Raw genomic sequence first — 25,468 nt, 5'->3', positions numbered from 1 at the left:
GCCCTGTGCTCCGCCGTGGTGGCTACGCGTTCTGTGCTGCCGCCACAGGCCAGATAAAATGGCTTGGTGGGCTGCATGGCAGCCTGCAAGGCTGTATGTTGGACAAGCCTGGTCTAGATTATTCTGAATCCTATCCCTTCCCTCCAGCATATCTACTGTTCCCCACAGCTTGGTGTCAGCTGCAAACTTGCTGAGGGTGCACTCTGTTTCCAGGTCATTGATGATGACATTGAACAAAACTGACTCCAATACTGACCCCTGGGGCACTCCACTTGATACTGGCTTCCAAGTAAACATCGAGCCATTGATTACTACTCTCTGAGCCTGGTGCTCCAGCCAGTTTTCTAGCCACCTTACAATCCATTCATCCAACCCATACTTCCTTAACTTGCCTGGAAGAATGCTGTGGGAGACCGTATCAAAAGCCTTACTAAAAATCAAGGTACACCATATCCACCGGTCTCCCTTCATCCACAGAGCCAGTTACCTCCTCGTAGAAGGCAATAGGGATAGTCAGGCATGACTTGCCCCTGGTGAATCGATGCTGACTGTTCCTAATAACCTTTTTCTGTTCCAAGTGCTTAGAAATGGATTCTTTGAGGTTCTGCTCCATGAGGTGAGGCTGACTGGTCTATAGTTCCCTGGATCCTCCTTTTTCTTAAATATGGCACTTAAGTATGTTTGCCCTTTTCCAGTCATCTGTGGCCTCTCCTGATTGCCATGAATTTTCCATGATGGCCAATGCCTCTGTAATTACATCAGCTAACCCCATCAGTTCCCTCAGGTGCATCCCATCTGGTCCCATGGACTTGCATATGTCCAGCTTTTCTAAGTAGTCCCTAACCTGTTCTTTCACCACTTTTGGCTGCTTTCCTCCTCCCCAAACTGTGCTGCCTGGTGCAGTAGTCTGGGAGCAGACCTTTCCTGTGAAGATTGAGGTGAAGAAGGCATTGAGCACTTCAGAGTTTCCTGCATCCTCTGTCACAAAGTTGTCTCCCCATTCAGTAAGGGACCTACATTTTCCCTGTTTCTATTCTTCCTACCAACATACTTGTAGAAACTCTTGTTACTCTTCACATCCCTTGCCAGCTGCAACTCCAATTGCACTTTGGCGTTCCTGACTTCAGCCCTGCATGCCCAAACAATGCTCTTATACTTCTCCCTAGTTATTTGTTCAAGTTTCTGCTTCTTATAAGCTTCCTTTTTGTGATTTAGTTTACTAAGGAGCTGTCTGCTAAGCCAAGCTGGTCTTCTGCCATACTTGCTAGTTTTTTGCACATCGGGATGGCTTGTTCCTGCACACTCAATAAGGCTTCTTTAAAGTACAGCTAGCTCTCCTGGACTCCCCTCCCCCTCAGACTGATTCACTCAAGGAACTCATGCGCAGGATCCCCTGGGAAGGCAAAGTCTGCTTTTCTGAAGTCATAGGATCATAGAATCCTAGAACTAAAAGAGATCTGTAAGATCATCAAGTCTGGCCTCCTGCCATGGGCAGGAAGTTATTGGGCTCAGACAAGCTCAATAAGGTGCCTGTCCAGCCTCCTCTTGAATGCCTCCAAGGATGCTGACTACACCACCTCTGCTAGGAGTGTGTTCCATATTCTGGTGACACTTACAGAGAAAACGTTTCTTCTTATATCTAGCCTGAATTTACCCTCTATAAGCTTCGGCCCATTGGTCCTCATCCTCTGTTGGGGTGCCTTCCTGAAGAGTTGTTTATCTAGATTTTGGTGTTCACCCCTGATGTGCTTGTAGGCAGCTATCAAGTCACCTTTCAGCCTTCTCTTATTCAAACTAAAAAGGCCCAGTTCCTGGAGTCTCTCCTTGTAGGGACTATGTGGGTGGCCCTTCTTTGTACCCCTTTGAAAATAATTTTTTCAAAGATTTTACCCAGGACCAAGATCAGACTGACCTGTCTGTAGTTAGCAGGGTCATCCCTCTTCACTTTCTAAAAGATGGGCCCCACATTGGCCCTCTTCCAGTCATCCAAGTTCCACAACTTTTCAGACAGCTTGGCCAGTGGTACTGCTATAAGTTCAGACAGTTCTTTCAGGACTCTTTGGTGCAGGTCATTGGGCCCAGCAGACTTGAAAACATCCAAGTGTTGCAGGAAATCCCTCACCTGTTCAGCACAGATTTTGTATAGCCTGTTGTCTTCCCCATATTCCCCGGGCCTCTGGTCAGGTGAACAGCCCCCATTTGATTTCAGGAATACCAATGTGAAGTATATATTTAGGAGTTCGGCTTTTTCACAGGTATCGACTATGGGCTGCCCCTGAGCATTCAGTAGAGGTCCCACAGTGGAGCCTGACTTTTTCTTGCTCCCTTTGTATCAGTAGAAGGACTTTTTTTTGTATTTTATTCTGGTTGCCAGCTTGATCTCCATGCCTGCCTTGACTTTCCTTGTCTTGTATCTGCAGGCCCTGGTGATACAGGTGTATTCCTCTCTGGTGGTTGAGTCATTCTTCCATTGCTTATATGCTTCTTTTTTTCTTTTTCAAAAGCTCTCTAATATCCCCGTTGAGCCAAGTGGATCTATTGCCTCCTTTCCCATTTTTTGCCTGCTTGGGGATGGCTTGTTTTTGGGCCATGAGAATTGCCTCCTTAAGGAAGCACCACTGTTCCTGAATCCCCAAGTCATCTAGCTGCGGGTTGCAGAGGGCCTCTCCAACTAGCCTCTTGAGTTTGTCAAAATCTGCCTTCTTGAAGTCCAGGACTTTTGGTCTGTTGTCTGATTTTCCCAGTCTTAACAGTGGATGGTGAACCTAACCAGGTCATGATCGCTATCTCCCAGAGTACCACCAGTCCTTAGGTCACCTATGATGTCATCACTCTTGGCCAGCACTAAATCCAGAGTGGCCTGACCCCTAGTAGGCCCTTCCACAACCTGTGTCAGTAACAGATAGTCTATTGTTGTCAAGAAGTTGGCTGACCTGCTGGAGGTGGCCAAATGATTTCCCCCCCCCTGGATGTCCAGGTAGTCAGTCACCCATGACAATCATGCCTCTAGTCCAGGGTCCTTACTCTGCTGCTCTCCTTTCTTTCCTCAGGTCCTGATCTCAGTCATCTCATGGTCACTGCTGCCCAAGTTACCATCTGCTACTACATTCCCCACCAATTCTTCCCTGTTTGTGAGCAGCAGGTTAAGAGGAGCACAGCCCCCCGTTGGCTTCTCTAGCACTTGCACTGCAAAGTTGTCCCCCATACTCTCCAGAAACTTCTTGGATTGCCTGCACACTGCTGTATTGCCCTCCAGCAGGTGTCAGGGTGATTTGAAGTCCCCCATAAGAACCAGGACCTGTGATCGGGAAACTTACGCTAGCTGTTTGAAGAAAGCCTCATCTCCCACTTTGTCCTAGTCCAGTGGTCTGTAGGAGACCCCTACCACAACATCACCCTGGTTGATCTCCCCTCTGACCCTAATCCAGAGACTCTCAACAGGCCTATCTCCAGTTTTATATTGGAGCTCTGAGCAGTTATATGGCTCTTTCACAAAAAGCGCAGCTCCTCTTCCTCCTCTTTTCCCCTGCCTGTCCTTCCTAACTGTTTGTACCCATCCATGACAGTGCTTCAGTCATGCAAACTATCCCACCAAGTCTCTGTTATTCCAATCATGTCATAGTTCTGTGACTGTGCAAGGATCTCTAAGTCTTCCTGTTCGTTTCCCAGGCTCTGTGCATTTGTGTAGAGGCACGTGAGGTAACTAGTTGATTGCTCTGATTTCTCAGGAAGTATGAGAACACCTCCCCTGTTTCCCCTTCCTCCTTGCTCTTCCTCCAGGTCTCCCACTTCCCCATTTACCTCAGGGCTTTGGTCTCCATCCCCCAGCAAACCTAAAGTCTTCTCACTAAGTTAGCGAGTCCATCTGCAAAGAAGCTCTTCCCTCTCTTTGTCACGTGGATCCCATCTCCTCCCAGCAATCCTTCTTCTTGAAAGAACATCCCATGGTTGAAGAATCCAAAGCCCTGCTCGTAACACCATCTGCACAGCCAGGTGTTGATCTGTAGGATGCACCTGCTCCTGCCTGGGCCCTTTCCCTTGACCAGAAAGATCAATGTGAACACAACCTAAGACCCAGACCCCTTCACCCTTGCACCCAGAGCCCTGGAGTCACTTTTGATATGCTCAGGGTCTCCCCTGGTAGTATCATTAGTGCCCACATGGATGATCAGCATGGAATAGTAGGCATAGAGCTGAGTGAATCCCAATAATCCTTCTGTGACGTCTTGGATCCAGGCTCCGGGCAAGCAGCAGACCTCCTGAGACAACTGGTCAGGTCAGCAGATGGCTTCCTCCATCCTGCATAGAAGGGAGTCTCCAATCACCACCACCCATTGCTTCTTCTTGGTGGTGGTCGTATTTCTCTTTCCCACCTTGGTGAGGCCTGGCTTGTCTTCATCCACGAATGAAACATACTTTTCCCTCTCTGCTTCCAGGGCTGCATATCTGTTCTCCAGGTGAACCACTGCAGGTGGAGATGAAGATCTTTGCTTGCTGGCAGAAGTCACAAGCCTCCATCTTGGGTGTCCATCTCCTCTCTCTTCTCTAGCGCTCTGCCTGGCCTTTCTTCCTCTTCAGTCCTGGAGGTCTCCTCCAGCATCGAATCGATGAATGCCTTATGGTGGAGGATGCTTTAGAGCCTCGCCTCTTTCTCCTGTAGTTCTCTTGCCTGTTCCCTGAGACACCACCAGGAGGCACCACTTACACTGCAGGCACTGCCTGACCTGGCTGTCACTGGAAGGAACCTGCAAGCTGCAGTCCCCACATCACCAAACCTGGACCTGGGTGGAAACCTTGATGGTGAGCAGTCCTGGCTGGATAGACACCTCACAGGTGCATGCACAGGCGGTGACAGTGGTTCTGGTATTGTGATGTCCTCCAGCCATTTCCCAGGGTCTCTTAATCTGCCTTCTCTCTCTTACTGCTCTTCTTCCAAGCAGACCTCCCATAGCAAACTCACCTAGAAGCTGACCTGTTTATTGCTCATTGGCCCCAAAGGGTTGCTTTTATTGTGGCAGTCTCCAAACTTCAGCCTGAGCAAAAGAATTCTGAGAGGCGACTTGATAGCCGCCTACAAATATGTAAAGGGAAAACACCAGTACCTAGGTGAGCAACTTTTCAGAACCCCCGCATCACATTAGTGGCTTATGTTCATTCTGTGGTCTATCATGACTCCCAGGGCTGGCCCGTCCTATCCTGTGGAACCTGTGGCCACAGGGGGCCCTGCAGCATCAGGTGGAGAGGCTGCGGCCCCTCCTGCATTTGGTAGTGGCTGCCGCATTTATGGCGTATCCTGCCCGGCAGGTTGGATGTTTGTTTAACTGTTCTGGCCAGAAATTCTGAATGCCAACCCCCTCCTCCTCCCCCTGCGCAGCTGGTGTGCCAGGATGTTCATTTACCAGTGTACATGTGCTGTGGGACACGAAAGGGGGCCCCACACCCTGCTACAGTCATCTCTGCCAATGGGGGCCCCAAAACTATATCTTGCAGGGGCTCCAAAAAATTGTGGGCTAGCCCTGCAACCCCCAAGTCTCTTTCAGTTGTGGTGCTGGCAAGTGTAGCACTGTCAAGCCTGTAAGTGTGTTGCAGATTATTTCTCCCCAGATGGAGCACTTTACATTTCTTTGTGTTAAACATCATCAGGTTTTGATCCATCCCCCTTACAAGCCTGTCCAGGTCAGCCTGTATCCCCAGCCTGTCCTCAAGCATGACCACACTTCCCCATAATTGGTGTTGTTTGCAAACTTTACCAGTACACGTTTAACATCAGAGTACAAATCATTGATAGACACGTTGAAATGCATTGGTCCAAGTACTGAGGGATACCAGTGGTCACCTTCTACAATGTTGACTCAGTTCCATTTATTAATACTCTCTGGGTCCTACCTCGGAGCCAGTTGTCTAGCTACTGGACTGTAAAGTAGTTGAGGTCACATGTACCCAATTTTACCACAAGGACATTGTGGGGAGACTAAGTCAAAGGCATTTTTTGAAATCCAAGTATATGACATCAGCCTCATTTCCCTTATTCAGGTGGCGAGTTACCCGATTGTAGAAGGAAATGAGGTTGGTCAGGCATGACCTGCCTGCAACAAAGCCATGTTGGCTGTCATTTAGAATACTGCCTCCTGTTAGTCTATCTATAATGGATTCTTTGATAATTTTTTCCAGGGTTTTTCCAGGGATTGAGGTTGGCCTGTAATTCCCTGGGTCCTCCTTTCCCCCTTTCTTGAAGAGACATACCATATTGGCCCTTTTCCAGTCTTCTGGGAACTCTCCTAAGCTCCACGAGTCCTCAAATTGCTTTTCCATAGGTCGCACAATGTTGTCGGCCAATTCTTTCAGCACTCTCGGGTGTAGTTCATCTGGTCCTGCTGACTTATAGATATCCAACCTCTCTAAATGTTTCCTAGAAGATCTTTGCCAACCATGGGAGAGTGATCACCCCCACCTTGATCATCTTGTATCCTGTCAAAGAGGCTAACACTCTTGGACTAGTGGAATACTGATGCAAAGTATTTGTTTAGGAGTTCGGTTTTCTCCTGAGTGTTGGTTATCAGCTGTCCCATTTCATTCAGCAGGGCCCTATGTTTCCCTTATTTTTTCTTCAATTTCCTACACATCTAAAGAAGGAGTTCTTATTGCCCTTGATTCCGGTCGCCAGTTTAAATTAGGTTTCTGCCTTTGCTTTTCTAATCCGCTCCCTACAAGTGTGGGCTATGGCTGTGTACTCCTCCTTGGTCATAATTTCTGACTTCCCTTATAAATTTCTCTTTTCAATTTCAGGAGGTCCGTGACTTCCCTGTTGAGCCAAGGGGATCTCCCAGCCCTTTTACTGCCTTTGTTATGAAAAAGATTGGACTTCTTTTGTGCTTCAAGGATCACATCCTTGAGGAACGAACCCTCTTCTTGGACTCCTTTCCCCATTGGAACATGATCCCACATGGCCTCGCCAACCAGTCTAAGCTTGTGGAAGTCAGCTTTCCTAAAATCAAGGATTTTTACCCTACTGACTGATTTCCCTGTCTTACGGTGAATGGAGAAAGTGATCATCTTAAGGTCACTGTTACCTAGCTTCCCTTCGATCCTTAGGTTGCTCACTAGATCATCCCCTTTGGACAGAACTAAATCCAGGAGTGCCTTACCCATGGTCGGTTCGTAGACTTCTTGAGTCAGATAGAGCTCTTCAATGCAAGTGAGGAAGCTTTGTGAATGTTCAGATCATGCTGACTGCTTGCCCCATGAGATGCCTGGGTAGTTGATGTCACCCATGACAACCATGCTCTGAGAGCATACAGCTTCTGCCAGTTCTCTAGGGAATTCCTGATCAAGCTCTTCCTCTTGGTTCGAAGGTCTGTAGTAAACTACAGTCGAATCCCCTTCTCCATGCTCACCCCATATCTTGACCCAGAGTGTCTCAAGTTACCCTTCTTTAGTGCCAGCCTCCACTTCTAGATAGATGTACTCCTTCATGTAGCAAGCAACTCCCCCACCCTTCTTCCCAACACAGTCCCTTCCTTTGCAAGGTGTAGCCCTCTATACCTGTGATCCAATCATAGGTGGAGTCCCACCAGGTCTTCATTATCCCTGTGAGATTGTATTGCTTATTAGTTAGCAGGAGGACCAGTTCTTCCTGCTTGTTCCCCATGCTCCTGGCATTTGTGTACAGGCAACTGAGCCTGCATTTGGAGACCCTAGGCTTCCTGATGTGCTGTAGAAAACCCTGTCCTTCAGTTGGTGTCAGAGTATACTTCCTACTGTTTCCTGGTTTGGTGGTACTTTGAGACATCCTTGATCTGGGCCTCGCCAGGATCTGGGCTGAGTCCGAAGGGGATGGGGATCTGTCTTTGTCATGAAGGAGGGTCATGCTGACCTGCAACCTGAGGAGCTGGTGCCCAGTCTTATTCTTTTGCTATGACCTTATAGTCCATACAGAAGCCATCTTGCTGCATCTGAGGTCTATGCAAGTATATGCGATTCACCCCAACCAGATTTACACGGTTCCAGAGCGCCCCATATTTGACAATCTGTACCTGTGCAGGACCTCCATGAGCTTGCTTGCAGGGATGACCTGTCATTCATCATCTTGTCCCTCGACCAAGAGAGGGCATTTTACAGGGTGGATCACAGGTACCTCACAGGCATGCTGAGGATATCCAGCTTCAGTTGCTACTTCTTGTGGTTTCTTCAGGTGCTGTACATCTCTGTGGAGTATATGACCAAGCTGAACTGGATGCTGATGGAGCCTATCCTGTTCAGGTAGGCATTATATCAAGGTTATCTGCAGTCAGGCCAGCTCTACACTATCATCCTTGAGCCATTCCTCCGCTGTCCGTGCAAGCAAATGGCAGGGCTGATGCTCAAAGAACCACTTATGAGCATGGTCCTGTCAGGGTGTGCCAGTAACATGCTTCTCATCGTCCAGGACCTAGGCGACACAGATGGAAGTCTGCCAATCCATTTACTTGGTGGCTTCCTCTGCCTGGTTCAACTGATTTAAAAACTCTGACCTGATGAAAGATTTAAACTAAGATTGCTGGGGGATGGGGATACACTAACTAGTGTGCCCAGGGACCAACATACAAGAAAGCTCCATAAATAGGGACACTAGGAGAGCCACTCTTGTGGGAGCTGAGGGAATAGTTCTTCAGCATGAAGACAAATGGGAGTGTGGGGCCGCTGCTCAGGACAGCTGATTACTGACACTTAGAAAACTGAACTCCTGAATGACAACTTTATTTTGGTCTTTCACAAGGCCAAGGGCAAAATCATGCCACAGTGGGTTACAGAACAAGCAGGGTAGGAATGACTGCCTTCCTTCTATTACCATAGAACTGGTGCACGATCATTTGAAAAAATTAGACATACATAAGTCAGCAGGACCAAATGAACTTCATTCAAGGGTGCTGAAGGAGGTGCCCGAAGTCATTGTGGAACCATTGGCGAAACTTTTCCAAAACTCATGGCAATCTGGAGAGGTCCCTGAGGACTAGAAGAGGGCCAGGGTTGTGTTCATCTTTAAGAAAGGGAGGAGGGAAGACCAGGGTAACTATAGGCAATTTACTTGCCAGACGTTCCTTTTCTACTGTGGCATAATTTTTCTCGTGGGGGTGAAACCTTCTATGTATATTAGGCCAGAGGGTGTTCCTCATTTCCATTCTTTTGAACTAACATAGCACCAATAGCTACATTTGATGCATCCATCTGCACCATGAAGGTTTATTAAAATTGGGTATACAGCAGAGGGGGTTGACAGAGTGCTGCTTTTACTTCCCAAAATGCTCTCTCCTTCAGGCTTCCAAATCACCTTGGTTGAGGCCCAGCTCATGTTAGTTCCATCAAGGGCATCACACGCTCTGCAAAGGGGCACAAAATTCCTATAGTAGTTCTCCAATCACAAAAACATCCTCACCTGCTTCTTTGTCTGGGGTGCTTGCTACGTTCACAGAGCTTTGACTTTGTCCATTAATAACTGTACGTGCCCGCTTCCAACTTGGAACACGAGATAGGGTGTTTCCTGTTTCCCAGTTGTACACTTCTCTGGGTTGGCTGTCAGCCCCACCCTTCTTAGGTCTTGAAATACAGCTCAAAGGGATATTAGATGTCTTTTCCAGTCTGAGGTGTATATGATGATGTCATCAATGTAGGCTGCAGCATAGCCACAATGAGGTGCCAAAACTGTCCATTAAGCATTGAAATGTGGCTGCAGCTCCATGTACTCTTAATGGCATTCATCAAAACTTGAATAAGCCCCATGAAGTGGCGAATGTTGTCATCTTCTGGTCTTCCAGTGCTAATGGGATCTGCCAGTAGCCCTTAGTTAGATCCAGAGTTGATTATATAGCAGGCTTGCCCAACATTTCCCACCATCTTGTCCATTCTTGGCATTGGATGCACATCAAGTTTAGCCACCTCATCCACTTTTTGGAAATCAATGCATAAGCGGATCTTCCCATCAGTTTTTGGTATGACTGCTCACTCACTGTGAAATTCTTGTATTATGCCCCCTTTTAGCATCATTTCAATGTCTGTTTTTATCTGGTTCTATATTTTTTGTGGACTCCTCTTCCAATTCTCACAGATTATGTGGCCAGGAGGTGTTTCTATCCAATGTATCACATCTTGGGCCTCCCCCAGTGTCTCTCAGAACATGTTCCTGTATTTTTCAACCAATTCGGCCGTTTGTTGTCACTGCTTCTCTAACAGTTCAGTGCCTCTCTACCTTTCTTCCTGTCCTGGGGAGGGTCCCAATTCAAGTTCTTCTGGGTGGAATGCCATCCGTAGAGCCTCTCACACTTGCCATGGTTTCAGCATATTGATGTGATACACTAATGTAGTCTTCCACTTGTCCAGCTAGTGCACCTCATAATCTGTGGGCCTCACCTGGTGTATAATCTCAAAGGGCCCCTGCCACCAGGCAAGTAACTTCATCTCTTGATCTGGCAGTACTAACAACCCAGTCTTCCACTTCAAATTTTCCTCTCTTGGGCACCCCAATTATAATTGGTTACTTGCTGTCCTTGGGCTACTTGAAGATTCTCCACAGCCTCTTTCTGTGTCACCTCTAGTCATTCCCTCAACTGGATCACATACTGTATTAGGTTCCTGTCCTTGCTTTGTTGTTCTTCCCACCCTTCCTTAATCAAATCTAAGATTCCCCTGTGGCTGACACCCATACGAGAGTTTGAAAGGGGAAACCCTATGAGGTCTTTCCTCATGGTAAACAACAGCGGTGGCAATATCTGATTCCACTTCTACGGGTTTTCTACCAGTTTTTTGTTTTGCTATGTTTTGTTTTTAACATTTGCTTAAGTGTCCAATTAAATTGCTCCTTGTAACAGGGGGCCTTCTCAGAGCCGATTTTCCTGTGGCCCGCCCACCTGTTTCTGGGCTAACCGCCTGCCTTCTCACCCGCCATGCCTTGTTGTTAATTAATTAATTGATGTTAATTAAGCAGAAGGCTGCCCATTTCTTGCCCTGATGCCAGGGGGTGCTATCTGCGGCTCTGTTCCTCCCCTCCCACACTGGGCCCCAGATTCCTGCTCTTTGAACACCACCACTTCATTCCAGGCTGCATAGTTCCATCCCTCGGGGTGGGCCTCTGGCCCTTCGACCCTTCCAGTCCTGGCCCCAGCATGGACCAGTCAGGGGATGTCAAGACAGGTGTGCGTCTATGGCCTCACTCTCTCGCTGGGGTCCACCTTCCAGACCCTACAAGGGGGTAACCCACCCGGTTGTGGGAGCTGGGGTTAAGGTGCCCCGACCCGCCTTTCACTGGGGTGGTCACTGGCCTGGCATTTCCTGGGGGCTCCCGCACCACTGAGAGCCCCACCAGGCCACCCACTCCTGGCAGGGTGCAGTTTTAGGTCATGCCCAGGACTAGGAGCCTCCTGACCATCCCCTACAGCTCCTTCCTTACCTCTAGATGATATCAGCAGCCCTCTGGCCAGGCAATGATGTTGCCTGGCCTTCCAGCAGCAAAATACCCTGTTTATATGGGCAGCCCTGAATTCAAAATGGCTGCCCTAATCAGGTGCCTGCCAGCTGCTGTCTTCAGGCCCTTAAAGTGGCAGGCACAAACAGTGCCCTGCCACACTCTAACCCATCAGTTTTTGGTGGTATGCTGAGGTCTTTATGTGCTTAATTTCCAGGGTTTCACTCGCCCCCTTTGAGCACCCATGACATAAAATTCATTCCCTGATCAGGCAACAGTTCTTTGGGAAGTCCTACTCAGGATACAGTTTTCAGTAGCTCTTCCACTACTTTTGGGCGGAGACGGTCTGCATAGGTACTGCCTCAGGGTACCTGGTTGCACAGCCACTGTGACCAGAATATACTGGTGTCCCACACTACTTTTTGGCAATAGCCCCACAATGTCAACTGCAACCCGCTCAAAGGAGATCTCTACCAGGAGTAGTGAGACCAAAGGGGCCCTGAGTAGACACTTAGGAGTCACCTTTTGACAAATGCGGCAGAAAGCACAATAATCTTCAACCTCCCAAAGTAACCCCGGACAAAAGAACCTTTCCCAAATGCAGACTTTTGTTTCGTCTCTCCCTGAATGGCCACCAATAGGCAGTTCATGGGTGACCCTCAATAGGACCCACTGGTATCTTTGTGGTACAAGCAGTTGTATTATCTTCTCCCATTCAGGCTTCCCTCGCTCAATTCTACAGAGGAGATTTGTTCCTCACCTCAAATCTCGGAGTCATCTTCATCCTCCCTATTATATTGAGCTAAATGTTCTTCAAATGAATGCTGATATCCCTCCTCCTGGCTCTGCTCCAACTGAAAATGCCCATCCTCAAAAAAGCTACTGACATCTATCTTTTCCTCTGTGTCCTCCCCTGATGGGGGCACATGGACATCTCTCATTAACTTCTCAAGAATAGGGTTATTCTTGGGCGCAGACTCAGGCCTCAGACCCAGCTCCTGCCTCTCTTGAAGCTTGGGGGTCCTCAGCCCTGGCTCCCCTTTTCTTGGTGCTGCAGGTTTCTACCCCTTTTAACTTCCAGCTGTGTGTTCAGCTGTGTGTTTCTTCAGCCTCCAACCTATCTTCTGGGACTCCGTGCTCCCAGTGTCAGGTGAGACTTGTGGGTTCACTGTCTCTGTTTGCCCCTCCCAGGCTATGTGTCTGTACTTCAGCTTTTGGCCTCTTGCCAGCTATTGACCCCTGACCTGCCCTCATGGCAGGCTGTGCCACTGCTAAAAGTTTTGGCTAGTTGCATTCCAAGAGCACCAGATGTGGCAATTTATTGACTACCCCTGCTAACACCTGATGGGTATCATCTCCTAACTGCAGGGTGACCCACATTTTAACATATGTTTGGGTTTCCCCATGCAAGCATCTATTGGCTATCCGACGTACCACTTTCCTCTTTCTTCCTTGCACCAAGTCTCTCCGCACTACTGTCTGGGCTGAGCCTGAGTCCACCATAGCCTGTACCTTCTGTCTCTGTAACTGCACATCCACCATCAGCACAGCCCACTCTTTTCACAGCTCCTGGCCAGCCTGTTCTCCATAGCAACACTTTACCCCATCACTCTTATCAGTAAACATTTGTTCTCCTCTTCCTCTCTTTTTTGCCTTTTTGCTGTTTGGGGATCTGGCCTATCAGATTCTCCCTCCTGAAGTGCACCTGACCCCTCTCTCTAACAGCAGCTGTTGCTGTGCTTCTATTTGGCATTGCATATCCTGGACTATCTGGACCAGAAGTTCCAAGATCTGTTGCTGTGCTGCCAGGTCCGAGGCCAGCGCCTCTACATACCTCTCCAACTTCTCGTTGGATCCAAGGGTTCTCTTTTCCTTCCACATAAGCCATTGTCTTATGGCACATACTGCCTTAGGAGTCTTCCCAGCCAGTGCAGCAGTGTTACAGGCTGCCATCCCCAGGGCAGTCGCAGGTTCCGGGAGCCCTCCCTAGAGTCCTCCCTTTCCTGGCTCACTCTGGGAACAGTTCCCCCTTCACTCACCTGCAACATCTTGATGTTTTTTCTGGTTCTCAAAGGGCTGGCTGCCCCAGGGCTTCCCAGATCTGAAATCGCTCTGAGGAACACCTGCAGGTGTGGAGCTCCTGCCTTAAGGACTGATTCCATGGCTCTGTACCATCCCTACACTGTGCCCCATGTAGACTTAAAGGGGTTGCCCCACTTTCTAGTAACAGGGCTAGGGTTCCCTGTTACACTCTCCTTGGGGGAGGGCAGGTAAGACTAGGTCCACACCTTCTATGTTCAGGCCCTGGAGAGGCTCCTGTACAGTGCTTTTAGACAGGTGACGTGGTACCTGATTGACAGTGCCTTTTTTCACTGCCTCTACAGGTTCAGGTATGCCTGGAAGATCTTTTACTTGCAAGGTCTCTCCAAGCAGGAGCTGAAGGAGCTGCCAGATTTCTACTAGGACCTCCTCAGGGCCTGGACACTGGTCTCTGCCTCCAGGTTCCAAGACCCAGTTGCCCAAGGTGCCAATCTCCTTGCCAAGCCCCTGCTGAAAACCCCCCAGATGGTGGTGCCAGTGACCAAGATGCCCTGGATATGCCAGAGGATGGTCCTGGCCATCATCACTTGTATCAGAGACCTCCTGGACTGTGCCAGATGGGTGGGCGGATCCCTCTTCACTGGCCCAGTATATGGAGCTGCCTATGCTGCATGCTCCCTGCTGCGTCCTCCAGGAGGTAAAAAGGCTTTCTTGCCACCCATTGACTTCACCTACATTGACCAGGCCCTGTGTGGGGGCAGTCCCTGCCCCTGATATCCCCCAAGCCCTCCGGAGCTAGTCATGGGGCCACTGCCTTGCCAGACCCCACTGTGCTCTCTACTCCACCATCTTAGCAGGCGGTCTGCCACCAAGTCGGTCCACCTCCAAACAACCCATTGCTGCCAGCTCTGCATGTTCATGCTCTGTGCAATCCATCATCCCATCCTTGTGTCCCACCCTGACAAGTGCTGGGACACCCTAGTCAAGGGCAGGGTGCAAGGGTCCCTGGCGTACAGGTGTTTTTCACCTCGATCCCTTAAGCCACCAGAGACCTCAATTGGCAATTCCTCCATGGAGCCATCAGGATAGTATCTTGCATGCTTTACGGACAGGAAAAAGTATCTTGCATGCTTTACGGACACCCCCATCACCTGCCCCTTTTGCCAACAGAGGGAGAACCTGCAACATGCCTGCCTCAAGCGTGCCAGGTTACAGCCCCTCTTCTTCCTCTTCCAGAACCTCCTGCTGAGGTTTTGGCTTTACTTCTTCCTGCACCTTTTTTTGTTATGCACTTCCTGTTGTGTGTACATCAATTCCTGGGACCTCCTTCTGGCTCTGGCCAAGTTGGCCATATATAAGACCAAGAAGAAAGCTCTGGCTGGAGGGAACCTGAGTGAGTTTGGAGCTGTCTTCCTGTAACTCTTCCATTCATACATTCAGGCAAAGTTTCACTGGTCAGTATCCACAGGGTCCCTCGACTCATTTGGGGGCAGTGGATGCTGACTGGTGTGCTCTGCTCAACGTCCCCTTCCGGTTCCCTAATTATGACTTCACTCCCACTCCTGTTTTCTTTTTAGTTGTCCCAAGAAGTCAATTAATTCATTCCCAGCAGCCTCCCTTATTAAGGGAGGCTTATAGTTTTTCATGATGGGCCAAAGCCCATGACCCCATGGCACATCAAATAGGTCTGTGTCGCACAGTGGCAGAGAGTGAATGTTGAAAGGAAGAATGAACAGGGTATGACCAGGGTTTTTTCCACTGTTCCTCTTTCACTTGCATCCCCCAACATTTAAGGTATAAGAAGTTCAGAAGCTGTATCCCTAACTCCTGTACTTAAGGGCCACTGATGCCCCTTTTCTGTAAGAGTTTGTACAGTCCTTTTGAATCTGACTAAACTGTCCACTTCCACAACATCTGCTGGCAATGAGTTCCACATTTTTATTACATGTTGTATGAAAAATAACTTTCTTTCCTTAGTTTCAACCTTATTTCCTATACTAGTTTCATTTTGTGACTCCTAGTTTTTTGTATTATGAGAAACGGTAACTAATACATCCCTGTTTACTTTTGCTTTGCTATTTAGTATTTTCTAATCCTTTATCATGCACCCCCTCAAGTGTCTCTTTTATAAACTGAGTAGGCCTAGGCTCTTTAGTGTCTCCTCATATGAAAGTCCCTCCATTCCACTAATGATCCTTGTTGCCCTTCTCTAAACCTTCTTTAATTTTTCTATATCCTTCTTGAGGTGTATGGACCAGAGCTGGGCAAAGTATTCAAGGCATGGCATGATGATACTTTCAGTTTTGTTTGAAATTCCTTTCTTAATCCCTAACTTTTTGTTTGCCTTTTTGACGACTGTTGAGCACTGAGCTGATGTTTTTAGTGAACTGTTCACAATGCCTCCAAGATCTTTCCTGTGGTAATAGCTAATGTAGAGCTCATCATAGTGTAGGTATTGTTTGGGTTATTTTTTCACACTTACCCACATTGAATTTCATTTGCCATTTAGTTGCCCATTCAGTTGTGCCAGATCCTTCTGTAGTTCCTCATAGTCTACCCTTGGTCTTTACCACTTTTTGAATAATTTTGTGATATACTCAAAGTTGGCCACCTTGCTACTCATCCCCTTATTCATAAGTGATCTGGAAATGTTAAACAGTAGTGGTCCCAAAACAGATCCCTGGGGGAACTGACCATTCATACTCATTGTTTGCTTTCTATCTTTAAGCCAATTTTAATCCATGAATGGACATTTCCTGTAATCCTGTGACTACCTAACTTCCTTAAGAGCCTCTGATTGTGGGGGGACTTTGTCAAAGACTTTGTGGAAGTACTGGATATACTATGTCAACTGGATTGCCTTGATCTACCTGCTTATCGACACACTCAAAGAACTCTAGTAGGTCTGTGAGGCATGATATCCCTTTGACAAAGTTGTTTTGATGCCTCCCCAGCAAGTCATGTTCATCCATGTGCTGGACAATTATTTTATTTTCTTATTGTTTTGTTGTTTTTTTTAATTGTTTCTAGAAGTTTTCCAGAAGCAAAAGTTAGGCTCATAGGCCTGTAGTTCTCTTTGCCCCCCCTAGAGCCGTTTATAAATATTGAAATCACATTGGCATCCCTACAGTCCTCTAGTACTGAAGCTGTTTTTAGTGTTAGGTTCCATTTTACAATTAAAAGTTCAGCTGTTTCTGATCTGAGCTCCTTCAGAACCTAGGTGAATGCCATCAGATTCTGATGATTTGCTACGGTCTAATTTATGAATTTCCTCTATGACCTTAGCTACTAAAATCTCAGTTTGGGTCAGCTCTACGTACTTGACCCGAGAGGAGTGGATCTGATGAGGGAATTTTCATGGCATCTTCCACAGTGAAGACAGATGCAAAGAGCATTTAGTTTCTCAGCAATGGCCCTCTCATCCTTTAGTGCTTCTTTTACACTGATCATTCAAAGACGCAACTGATTCCCTGGCAGGTCTTCAATTTCTCATGTACTTAAAAAATGTTATTGTTACCTTTCATGTTTTTCAGAAATGTCTCCTCAAATTCTTTCTTAGCTTGTCTTATTACAGTTTTATATTTGATTTGCCAGAATTTTATGTTCTTTTATTTTCCTCATTAGAATTTGGCTTTCTCTTTTGGAAATAAAAAGCCTCTTTATATGTATTTGCTCTGTGCTTCCAATAATGGTGTTCTTAAGCAGTCCCCATGCTACTTGCAAGTTCAGTACTGTTAACTTTCTAAAAATGAGGGGTTAGATTTGTAAACTAAAATATACAGCAAAAATATTTTTGTATTAGTAGCTAAAAGATACTTACCAATTCACTCAAAATATTTTTAGAACTTTTTATCGACTTCATTAGAGATCTTGTGTCTTAAGGGATTCTATGTCTGTTCAAGTGGTTAGTATGTGACAATGAGACAAATTTTGGTCTTCACACTCTCTATTGTAAAGGCTTAATTCATTATGGAGTGATATCCAGCAAAATGACTGAGATGTTAAGATGGTTAACTTAGCCAATTGGTTTGCTCCTACAGGTGATGGTATGGAAGACTAACTTTGATGCCACTGATTATGGGGATGTATTGAAAACTCAAAAGCACGGTACCAACATAAATGGAACTCTTCACAGTCTGGTAAGTCAGCTCATTAACCATCTATATTTTAACTAGGGTTCACAGATGAATTTATTTTGGGGCAGGCAACTAATTAAAGCACTGAGGTGAAAGGAGTGACAGAGAGGCATAAGGTTTAGCCAGGCAACCTAAGAGTTAAAACTCGGGCTGCATATTTGCCAGGTTTTATGTGAGAGTTTGCACAAAATAAAATATTCCTGAGCATGTGTTTAAACTGAATGTAAGTATATTGTTAGATATAATAGAATATAAGTTATAAAATAGGACCGAACAGTAAAAGAAAAAGTTGTATTAACATATACCAAAGTCACACAGCAACCTTCAGTCTAGGAACACAGAGATAACAAGCTGACATTGCTTCAAAACCCTGGCTACTAGCCCACAAATTCAAACTCCCTCTGTCACGCAAAGCAGTCTCTTCTTTCTCAAACAGTCAGCTATTACAGAGATTACATATGCCAAACCTTTTTCTAGTCGGACATTGAACCACTCAGGTAAATATTTTACTCAGACTATCAGGTAGATGCACGCTACCCCTCCTGCCTTCCAAATCCTTAACTTCGCTTTCTCTGGGCTTCCCCAACAGAAAGCGGAGGCCAAGTCCTCTGTCCTGGTATCAGGATCAGGGTGATATTTTGCCACAACCTATATTTCCTACAGCTCTAGGAATATCATGCAGAAAAATTACCAAAGGCTCAATTAGAGAACGACTATGTCCAAGTTCAGTTCTCCAAGAGCTCACCTCCTAACCACCCATGACAGCAACAGAATCAGCACACTTCACTGATCACAGCCTCTCTCTCATGGTATTGTAGTGGGTCCAAACAGGATCTGATTTCCACTCAAATCTTTATTACAGTTTGGTGGTTTTATAGTAAGGAATATGTTGCATGTTACACTTTGCAAGTGCAGTTAGCAAGTGCTATGCTAGTATCTGAGCTTTCAAGCAGTAAACCAGGGGCTAATTGCCATACTAGCATAAGAAAGTTAGGCCTTTTCTAGTTAGGAAGATCTCCAGATTGTGTTTATCTAATACATGCTGACCTAACATCAGACTGTCCCATGGAGGTAATATGATCAGGGGATTGTGGTACAGAGCTGTGGAGCCTGACTTCCCTCCCCCCAGTTCTGCACTACACTGAAGCCTTGCCAATTCAAAGCTCCGGTCTGGGAAGGGGACTGGGAGCCTGACAAACAACTGTTCAGTGGGCTCCCCCATACACAGGAGCTTTGCCATTTCAAGGCTCCAGTGCAGTGTGTGGCCTGGGAGTGACACTTGCATGGCATTGATGCAGCACAGGAGCCAGTCCCAGCCCCAACGCAGCATGGGAGCCTTGAACCAGTGCTGGTGTGATTCCAGGTCTGAGACTGAAAATAAGTTGTTTTTTAGTCTCAGTCCTGGGATCTTACCAGAGCCTGTTCAAGACTCCGGTGTGATGCTACTGTTTTATATTTAGATCATAGTGGGCGTGTCTGCGTGTGTGCTTTAATGCTCAGTAGCCTATTTTACTGAGCGTATTATAGCATCATGGCAAAAACCATGCTAATGTGCAATAAAATTTAGGTTACTGTGCATTAAGCATTACTAAAAAATGTGCACTTCCCCTACTGCACATTAGGGAAGCCTAATGTGCATTTAGTTAGTACCTCACATTAGAGGTACTAAATTTAATGCATAGTAGCAAAAACAACTGCGGTTGTTTAATGAACGTGTAGGTGCACCCAGTGAGTATTAATGTGTGAGTGCTCAGAAAACTGGTATATTAATTATTACTTCAATCTAAATATAATGTATGCAAACTGTAACATGTAACAAGGCCCTAGGTCGGGTTAGTAAAATACGGCCCACCAGGCCATCCTATCTGGCTTGCAGGGCTCCTAAAAAAAATTCAGAAAATTAATTATTATCTTCCCATGGCTGCCTGTCATAGATGACAAGGCACCAGCAGCAGCAGGACTCAGGAGGAGCCAGCAGGAGGACCCAGCAGTGCCACACAGTTCCAGGCAGCGTGGTATAGAGCCAGCCTGGTCTGGCCCAGCCCCTCCAGGCATCATATGGTTATAACAAAACTGAAAATATCTATGTAATACATACATTCTTCTTCACTTAGGCACATAATTCCTGTTGACTGTGTTGCCACCTAACAATATCATAGAAACATTTTGCTTTCTGGCTGTCAGACGAATGTTTGCGAGCATTTGTTGTTTGTTCTTGTTAAGGAGGAAAAACCAGGCTTCGTGTTCCTGTGAAATCTGAAGGACATAGTAACAAATCGTTAATGACAAGTTATTTCCTAATAATGCAGTATCAGCTAGTGTTATCACCAGGGATCCTGGTTTTCCCTGATAAAAAAAATCACAACTTTTCTGATAAACACCTCCCAAATCTGTGATTAAAATGACAGGCCCCTCATTCACGACTCCCACACGACCCCCTGCCTCTGCTCATGTCTCTCACTCCCCCCACAGTGCCCCCCCAGTCCTGCTGGTGCCCCTCATCCCCCACCACGGCCTTGTGTCCCCCCTGAGCCCTGCTGGAGGGGGCTCCCAGCTGCCAGGGCTATGGGGTCAGGGACCCAGGTCCACACCCTCCTTTCCCTGGCAGGAGGAGGAGGCTGCTGCAGTGGAGCAGAGCCTGGCTCCCCCACTGCTTCCTGCTGCCTGGCTGCTGGGGGCTCGGGTGAGTGGGGTGGCTTCCTACTGCTGCACTCACTCCTGGAGGGCCAGCGGGGACCTGTGCCTCCCAGATCTGTGCACAGGGCTGGGGCAGGCACAGGCTGCCCTCTGTGGGCTTGGGCTCCCACCCTGCTGCCATCCCCCTGGGCCTTCTCAGTCCAGCGGGTGCAACCCGGCACTGCAGGGAACAGCGGGGCTTTACGGGGAAGCTTGTTGCTGCTGTGAGCCCTGCACTGCCCTGGCGATGCATCCCCTACCCGTGTGGCATCAATGAGGGACACAACCCTGCGCTGCTGCCCCTCCTGCTGCTGCGCGGGCAAGGTACACCTTGTCAGGACAACACGGAGCTTGCAGCAGCAAGCAGTTTCCCCATGGAAACTGAAAAACACTGGAACAGTAAAACACTGCTGTGCCCTGCAGTGCTGGGTCGCACCTGCTGTGCTGTGGAGGCCCCAGAGGAGGGCAGTAGAGCAGGGAGCTCAAGCCCACACCGGGCAGCCTGTGCCTTTCCCCGCCCCCCACACAGATCTGGAAGGCACAGGTCCCCCTTGACCCCCTGGGAGTGCGCACAGTGGTGGGGAGCTGGCCCCACCCACCCTGCCCCCCAGGTGAACTGCCTGCAGCCCTGTCCTGCTCCCTGCTGGGGCCCGTCAGCCACACATTACAGCCCCAGGCCCCAAGGTCCATGCACCACTTGACTGGGCAGCAGCCCCAGCCCCTGCCCCACTCCCCCTCTCCCTCCCTATGGGGGCCTCAGTCCCCTCCTCCCTCACTTACCTATGAGAGCTGTTCTCCAGGCTGCCTGGCGGCCATGTACATATACATGCACATAGCACACCCTGCCTCAATGCCTTCCTCCCATTCCCTCCCAGCCCCTTGCAGGCTGGAATTCTGCCAGCCTGCAAAGAGCTCTTTGCAAAACTGCAAAATCTGCAGGTTTCTCCATTAAAATGAGAAATTCATGTTTTCCTTGGGTAAAGGGGAAAATCTGTGTTTTCTCCATTTTTCCATGGGAAAAATGGAGAACCCTGGTTATCATGGAACTGAAACAATGTAAAAAGAACAGGTAGATGTTTCTGGAAAATAACTTCTCAGAGTTACAGGCTCTCCTCCTACCCTTTTCAGTACTTTAATTTGTCATCCACTTGTTCATTCAATGACCACTTTACAAGATTTAGAATTGAGTTCAGAACAGATTAATTTCTCTATCCAGTTTTGTTTCATAAAGCCTTAGTTCTGTTTCTTACACAGGAAAAATTCTCAGATTTCACTAAAAATGTGTTTTTCCAAGTAGATCTGCTGGCCAATGGCACTCCACCTGAAAGTGACTTTCTTGCGCAGAAGGTGTAGGGAGCCATGGTTGACCCCCAAAGTTGTTTTGGGGACCGAGGAACTTTTGGGCAGCATGCACCACCAAAATCAAGTGTTCAAGGCTGCTCGCAGACATTGTTTTTATTTTTTAAACAAACCATGCTTTGCCGGAAGAAAGCAGCATGGTACTTCAACCCAGCTCTGCAGCATCTGTATAAATTGGGTGCCTCAACAGGGCTTTTTAGCACTTACCTAAAGCTGATTCAATCATCTATTAGCTAAAAGCGCAAAAAAAAAATCCCACTTAAGCACCTGATCTATACAGACATTGGGCGAGCTGTGTCCAACTAAGGCTCTGCCTCTTCTGGATATACACAGGGCTCAGCACAGGAACACATTGAGTTTAAAGTACCACTTTTTTAGGGTCTACAATCACCCCAAGAAAATAAGTTTAAATACATTTTAATAGCAACGTTAATATTGAAATACAAATGGTATATGTTAGCAGCAGCAGTCCCTCACTCTCAAGGATGATCACTCATACACATCAAGTGAAGGATTGTAGATAAGTCAGTTGATAGCAGGGTCTCTGGCAGATGCCACAAGTGGTGTTTAAAGGTAAGATTTCCTGGTCTTGTTTCCTTTCATTCTATTTATCATCAAAATCATAGAAAATTAGGGTTGGAAGGGACCACTGGAGGTCATCTAGTCCAACCCCCTGCTCAAAGCAGGAACCTTCCCCAACGAGATTATCCCAGCCAAAACTGTCTAGCCAGGTCTTGAAAACCTCCCAGAATGGAGATTCCACAACCTCTCTGGGTAACCTGTTCCAGTGCTTTACTGTTCCAGTGTTTTACTGTTCCAGTGTTTTTCCTAGTGAGAAAATTCTTCCTAATATCTAATCTAAACTTCTTTTGCTGAAACTTGAGACTGTTGCTCCTTGTTCTGTCATCTGCCACCACTGAGAACAGTCTAGCTCCATCCTCTTTCAAATCTCCCTTTAGGTAGTTGAAGATTGCTATTAAATCCCCTCTTAGTCTTCTCTTCTCCAAACCAAATAAACCCAGTTCCCTCAGCCTCTCCTCATAAGTCATGTGTCCCAGCCTCCTCACCATTTTTGTTGCCCTCTGCTGGATTCTCTCCAATTGGTCCACATCCTTTCTGTAATGGGGGGTGGGGCGGGGCAAAACTGAATGCAGTACTCCAGATGTGGCCTCACCCATGCTGAATAGAGGGGAAGAATCATTTCCCTTGACCTACTGGCAACATACCTACAAATGCAACCCAGGATGCCATTAGCCTTCTTTGCAACGATGGCATAATCTTGGCTTATATTCAGCTTATTGTCCAGTGTAACCCCGAGGTCCTTTTCTGCAGAGCTGTTGCCTATCCAGTCAGTCTCCTGCCGTGCATGTACTGGTGCATGAAATTGTTCCCTCCTAAATGCCGGACTCTGCACTTGTCCTTGTTGAACCTTATGACATTTCTTTTGGCCCGATCCACCTCTTGACTTGCTGCTCAAAAACAGGGATGAATTGGTGGGAAATGTAGTAGTGGATGACAACTTGGGCAACAGTGACCATGAGATGACTTAGCATCCTGAAGAAAGGAAGGATGGAGAGCAGCAGAGTAAGGGCCCTGGACTTCAGAAAAGCAGACTTCAGCTCACTCAGGAAACTCATAGGCAGGATCCCCTGGGAAGCCAGTCTGAGGGAGAGAGCAGTCCAGGAAAGCTGGCTGTACTTTAAGAAGACTTACTGAGAGTGCAGGAACAAACATCATACTTTGAGGAAAATTGTCTCACCCTGGAGGCACAAAAACGACAGAATGGGATGTTGTTCCAAGAAGAAGGATTGCTGGAAAGAGATGGGATCCACCTGACGAAGAGAGGAAAGAGCATCTTTACGGACAGGCTCATTAACCTAGTAAGGAGGGCTTTAAACTAGGTTTGTCAGGGGATGGAGACCAAAGCCCTGAGGTAAATGGGGAAGCAGGAGACCTGTAGGAAGAGCAAGAAGAAGAGGGCAAAGGGGGAAGTGTTCTCCTACTTCCTGAGAAATCAGGGCAATCAACTAGTTACCTTAGGTGTCTGTACACAAATGCACAGAGCCTAGGAAACGAGCAAGAAGAATTGTAAGTCCTTGCTTAGTCATGGAACTATCATACTTCACCTTGCATGGCTGAAGTATTGTCGTGGATGGGTACAAACTGTTCAGGAAGGGGAGAAGAGGAGGATGAGTTGCACTTCATATAAAAGAGCCATATAATTGTTCAGAGCTCCAGTATGAAATGGGATAAAGGGATGTTGAAAGTTTCTTGGTTAAGGTTAGAGGGGAGAGTAACAAGGGTGATATTGTAGTGGGTGTCTGCTACAGACCACTAGAACAGGAAGAAGTGGTAGATGAGGCTTTCTTCAAACAGCTAGCGGATATTTCCCAATCACATGAGGGACTTGAGTCACCCTGACATCTAGAAAGGAAATACAGCAGTGTGCAAGCAATCCAGGAAGTTTTTAGAGAGTGTTGGGGACAACTTCCTGGTGCCTGTGCTAGAGAGGCCAACTAGGGGCCATGCTCTTCATATACAGTTCCTGGTGTTTTTTCCTGGACCTGCCAGGCCAGAAAAGTGTTTTGTAAACTCAAACAAATACTGAACCTTGCTAACCTCATCACTAGAAGCAAACTTCCTAAAGCCCAAAACATACCAAATTAATCCAGACCATTCCATGACAAGAAAAGCAAAACCTGCCAACATATCTCCAGTACCTTTACAATTACTACACCCCACAATAGAACCATCACCATTTCTGGATCTTACAGCTCCACCTCCAAAAACGTTATATATCTCATCCAGTGCACCAAATGCCCTGACGGAAAATATATAGGAGAAACCAAACAACAACTGTGCACCAGAATGAATGCACACCGGAAATCTATTAATGATCCTGCCAACATATCTCCAGTACCTTTACAATTACTACACCCCACAATAGAACCATCACCATTTCTGGATCTTACAGCTCCACCTCCAAAAACGTTATATATCTCATCCAGTGCACCAAATGCCCTGACGGAAAATATATAGGAGAAACCAAACAACAACTGTGCACCAGAATGAATGCACACCGGAAATCTATTAATGATAAGAACACCCAATTACCAGTGGGGACACATTTCTCACAAGAAAACTACTCTCTCTCCAATCTCTCAGTCCTGATCCTCAAAGAGAATTTACAAAACGCTTGTCACAGACAAGCCTATGAACTTCACTTCATCAACCTCCTAAATGCAAAAACTCATGGACTCAATATAGACATTGGATTTATGACACACTATAACCTTTCTGACATCTGACTCCACAGGTTCCTTTCCACTTTTACCTGCTTCCCCCCCACCCTCACCCTCTGATGCCTCAATTTACATTTTCTCTGACTGGCTTTCTTGCATGCAGACCAGCCTCTGGCTTCTTTACTATTCATTCCATCCAGAAAGAGCACACACACCAACTGCAGGTGCTTCCTCAGCCTGACAAAGGGTTTTTAAACCCAAAAGCTTGCTAAGATATATTTCTCCAACTATTCAGTTGGTCTAATAAAAGTTATCACATTGACCCAGAGAGCCTTGTCTGCCTTGTGTGTGTTTAAGGCAGAGTGGGATGAATGCAGCAAAAATGGTAGCCTGTAACAGGGGACCTTCCTGGTCCCGGTTAGATCTTGGCCCGCCCACCTGTTTCTGGGCCAACTGCCCACCCCTCTTTTTCCTGCCACACCTTGATGGAAAACTGATGCAGCTGTTACCCAGGCAGGAGGCTACCCATTTAGACCCCTGACATATAGGGGTGACACCCATTCCGCACCTCTGTACCTTCC

General features: G+C 47.1%; 1 protein-coding gene across 2 annotated transcripts in view; it reads left to right on the top strand.

The window, feature by feature from the left end:
- Positions 1–25,468, top strand: part of POC1A (POC1 centriolar protein A) — a 122,880-nt gene that overhangs the window by 48,561 nt on the left and 48,851 nt on the right. For both annotated transcript variants that reach the window (XM_006028262.3, XM_014522096.2), the window contains exon 8: positions 17,515–17,613. In XM_006028262.3, coding sequence (XP_006028324.2) covers positions 17,515–17,613 — 99 coding nt within the window. The remainder of the gene's footprint in view (positions 1–17,514; positions 17,614–25,468) is intronic.

The sequence above is a fragment of the Alligator sinensis genome, unplaced genomic scaffold, assembly GCF_000455745.1.
Source record: "Alligator sinensis unplaced genomic scaffold, ASM45574v1 scaffold487_1, whole genome shotgun sequence".
Taxonomy (NCBI): Eukaryota; Metazoa; Chordata; order Crocodylia; family Alligatoridae; genus Alligator; species Alligator sinensis.
Note: the sequence above shows the minus strand (reverse complement) of the source record. Positions and strands in the feature narration are given on the sequence as shown.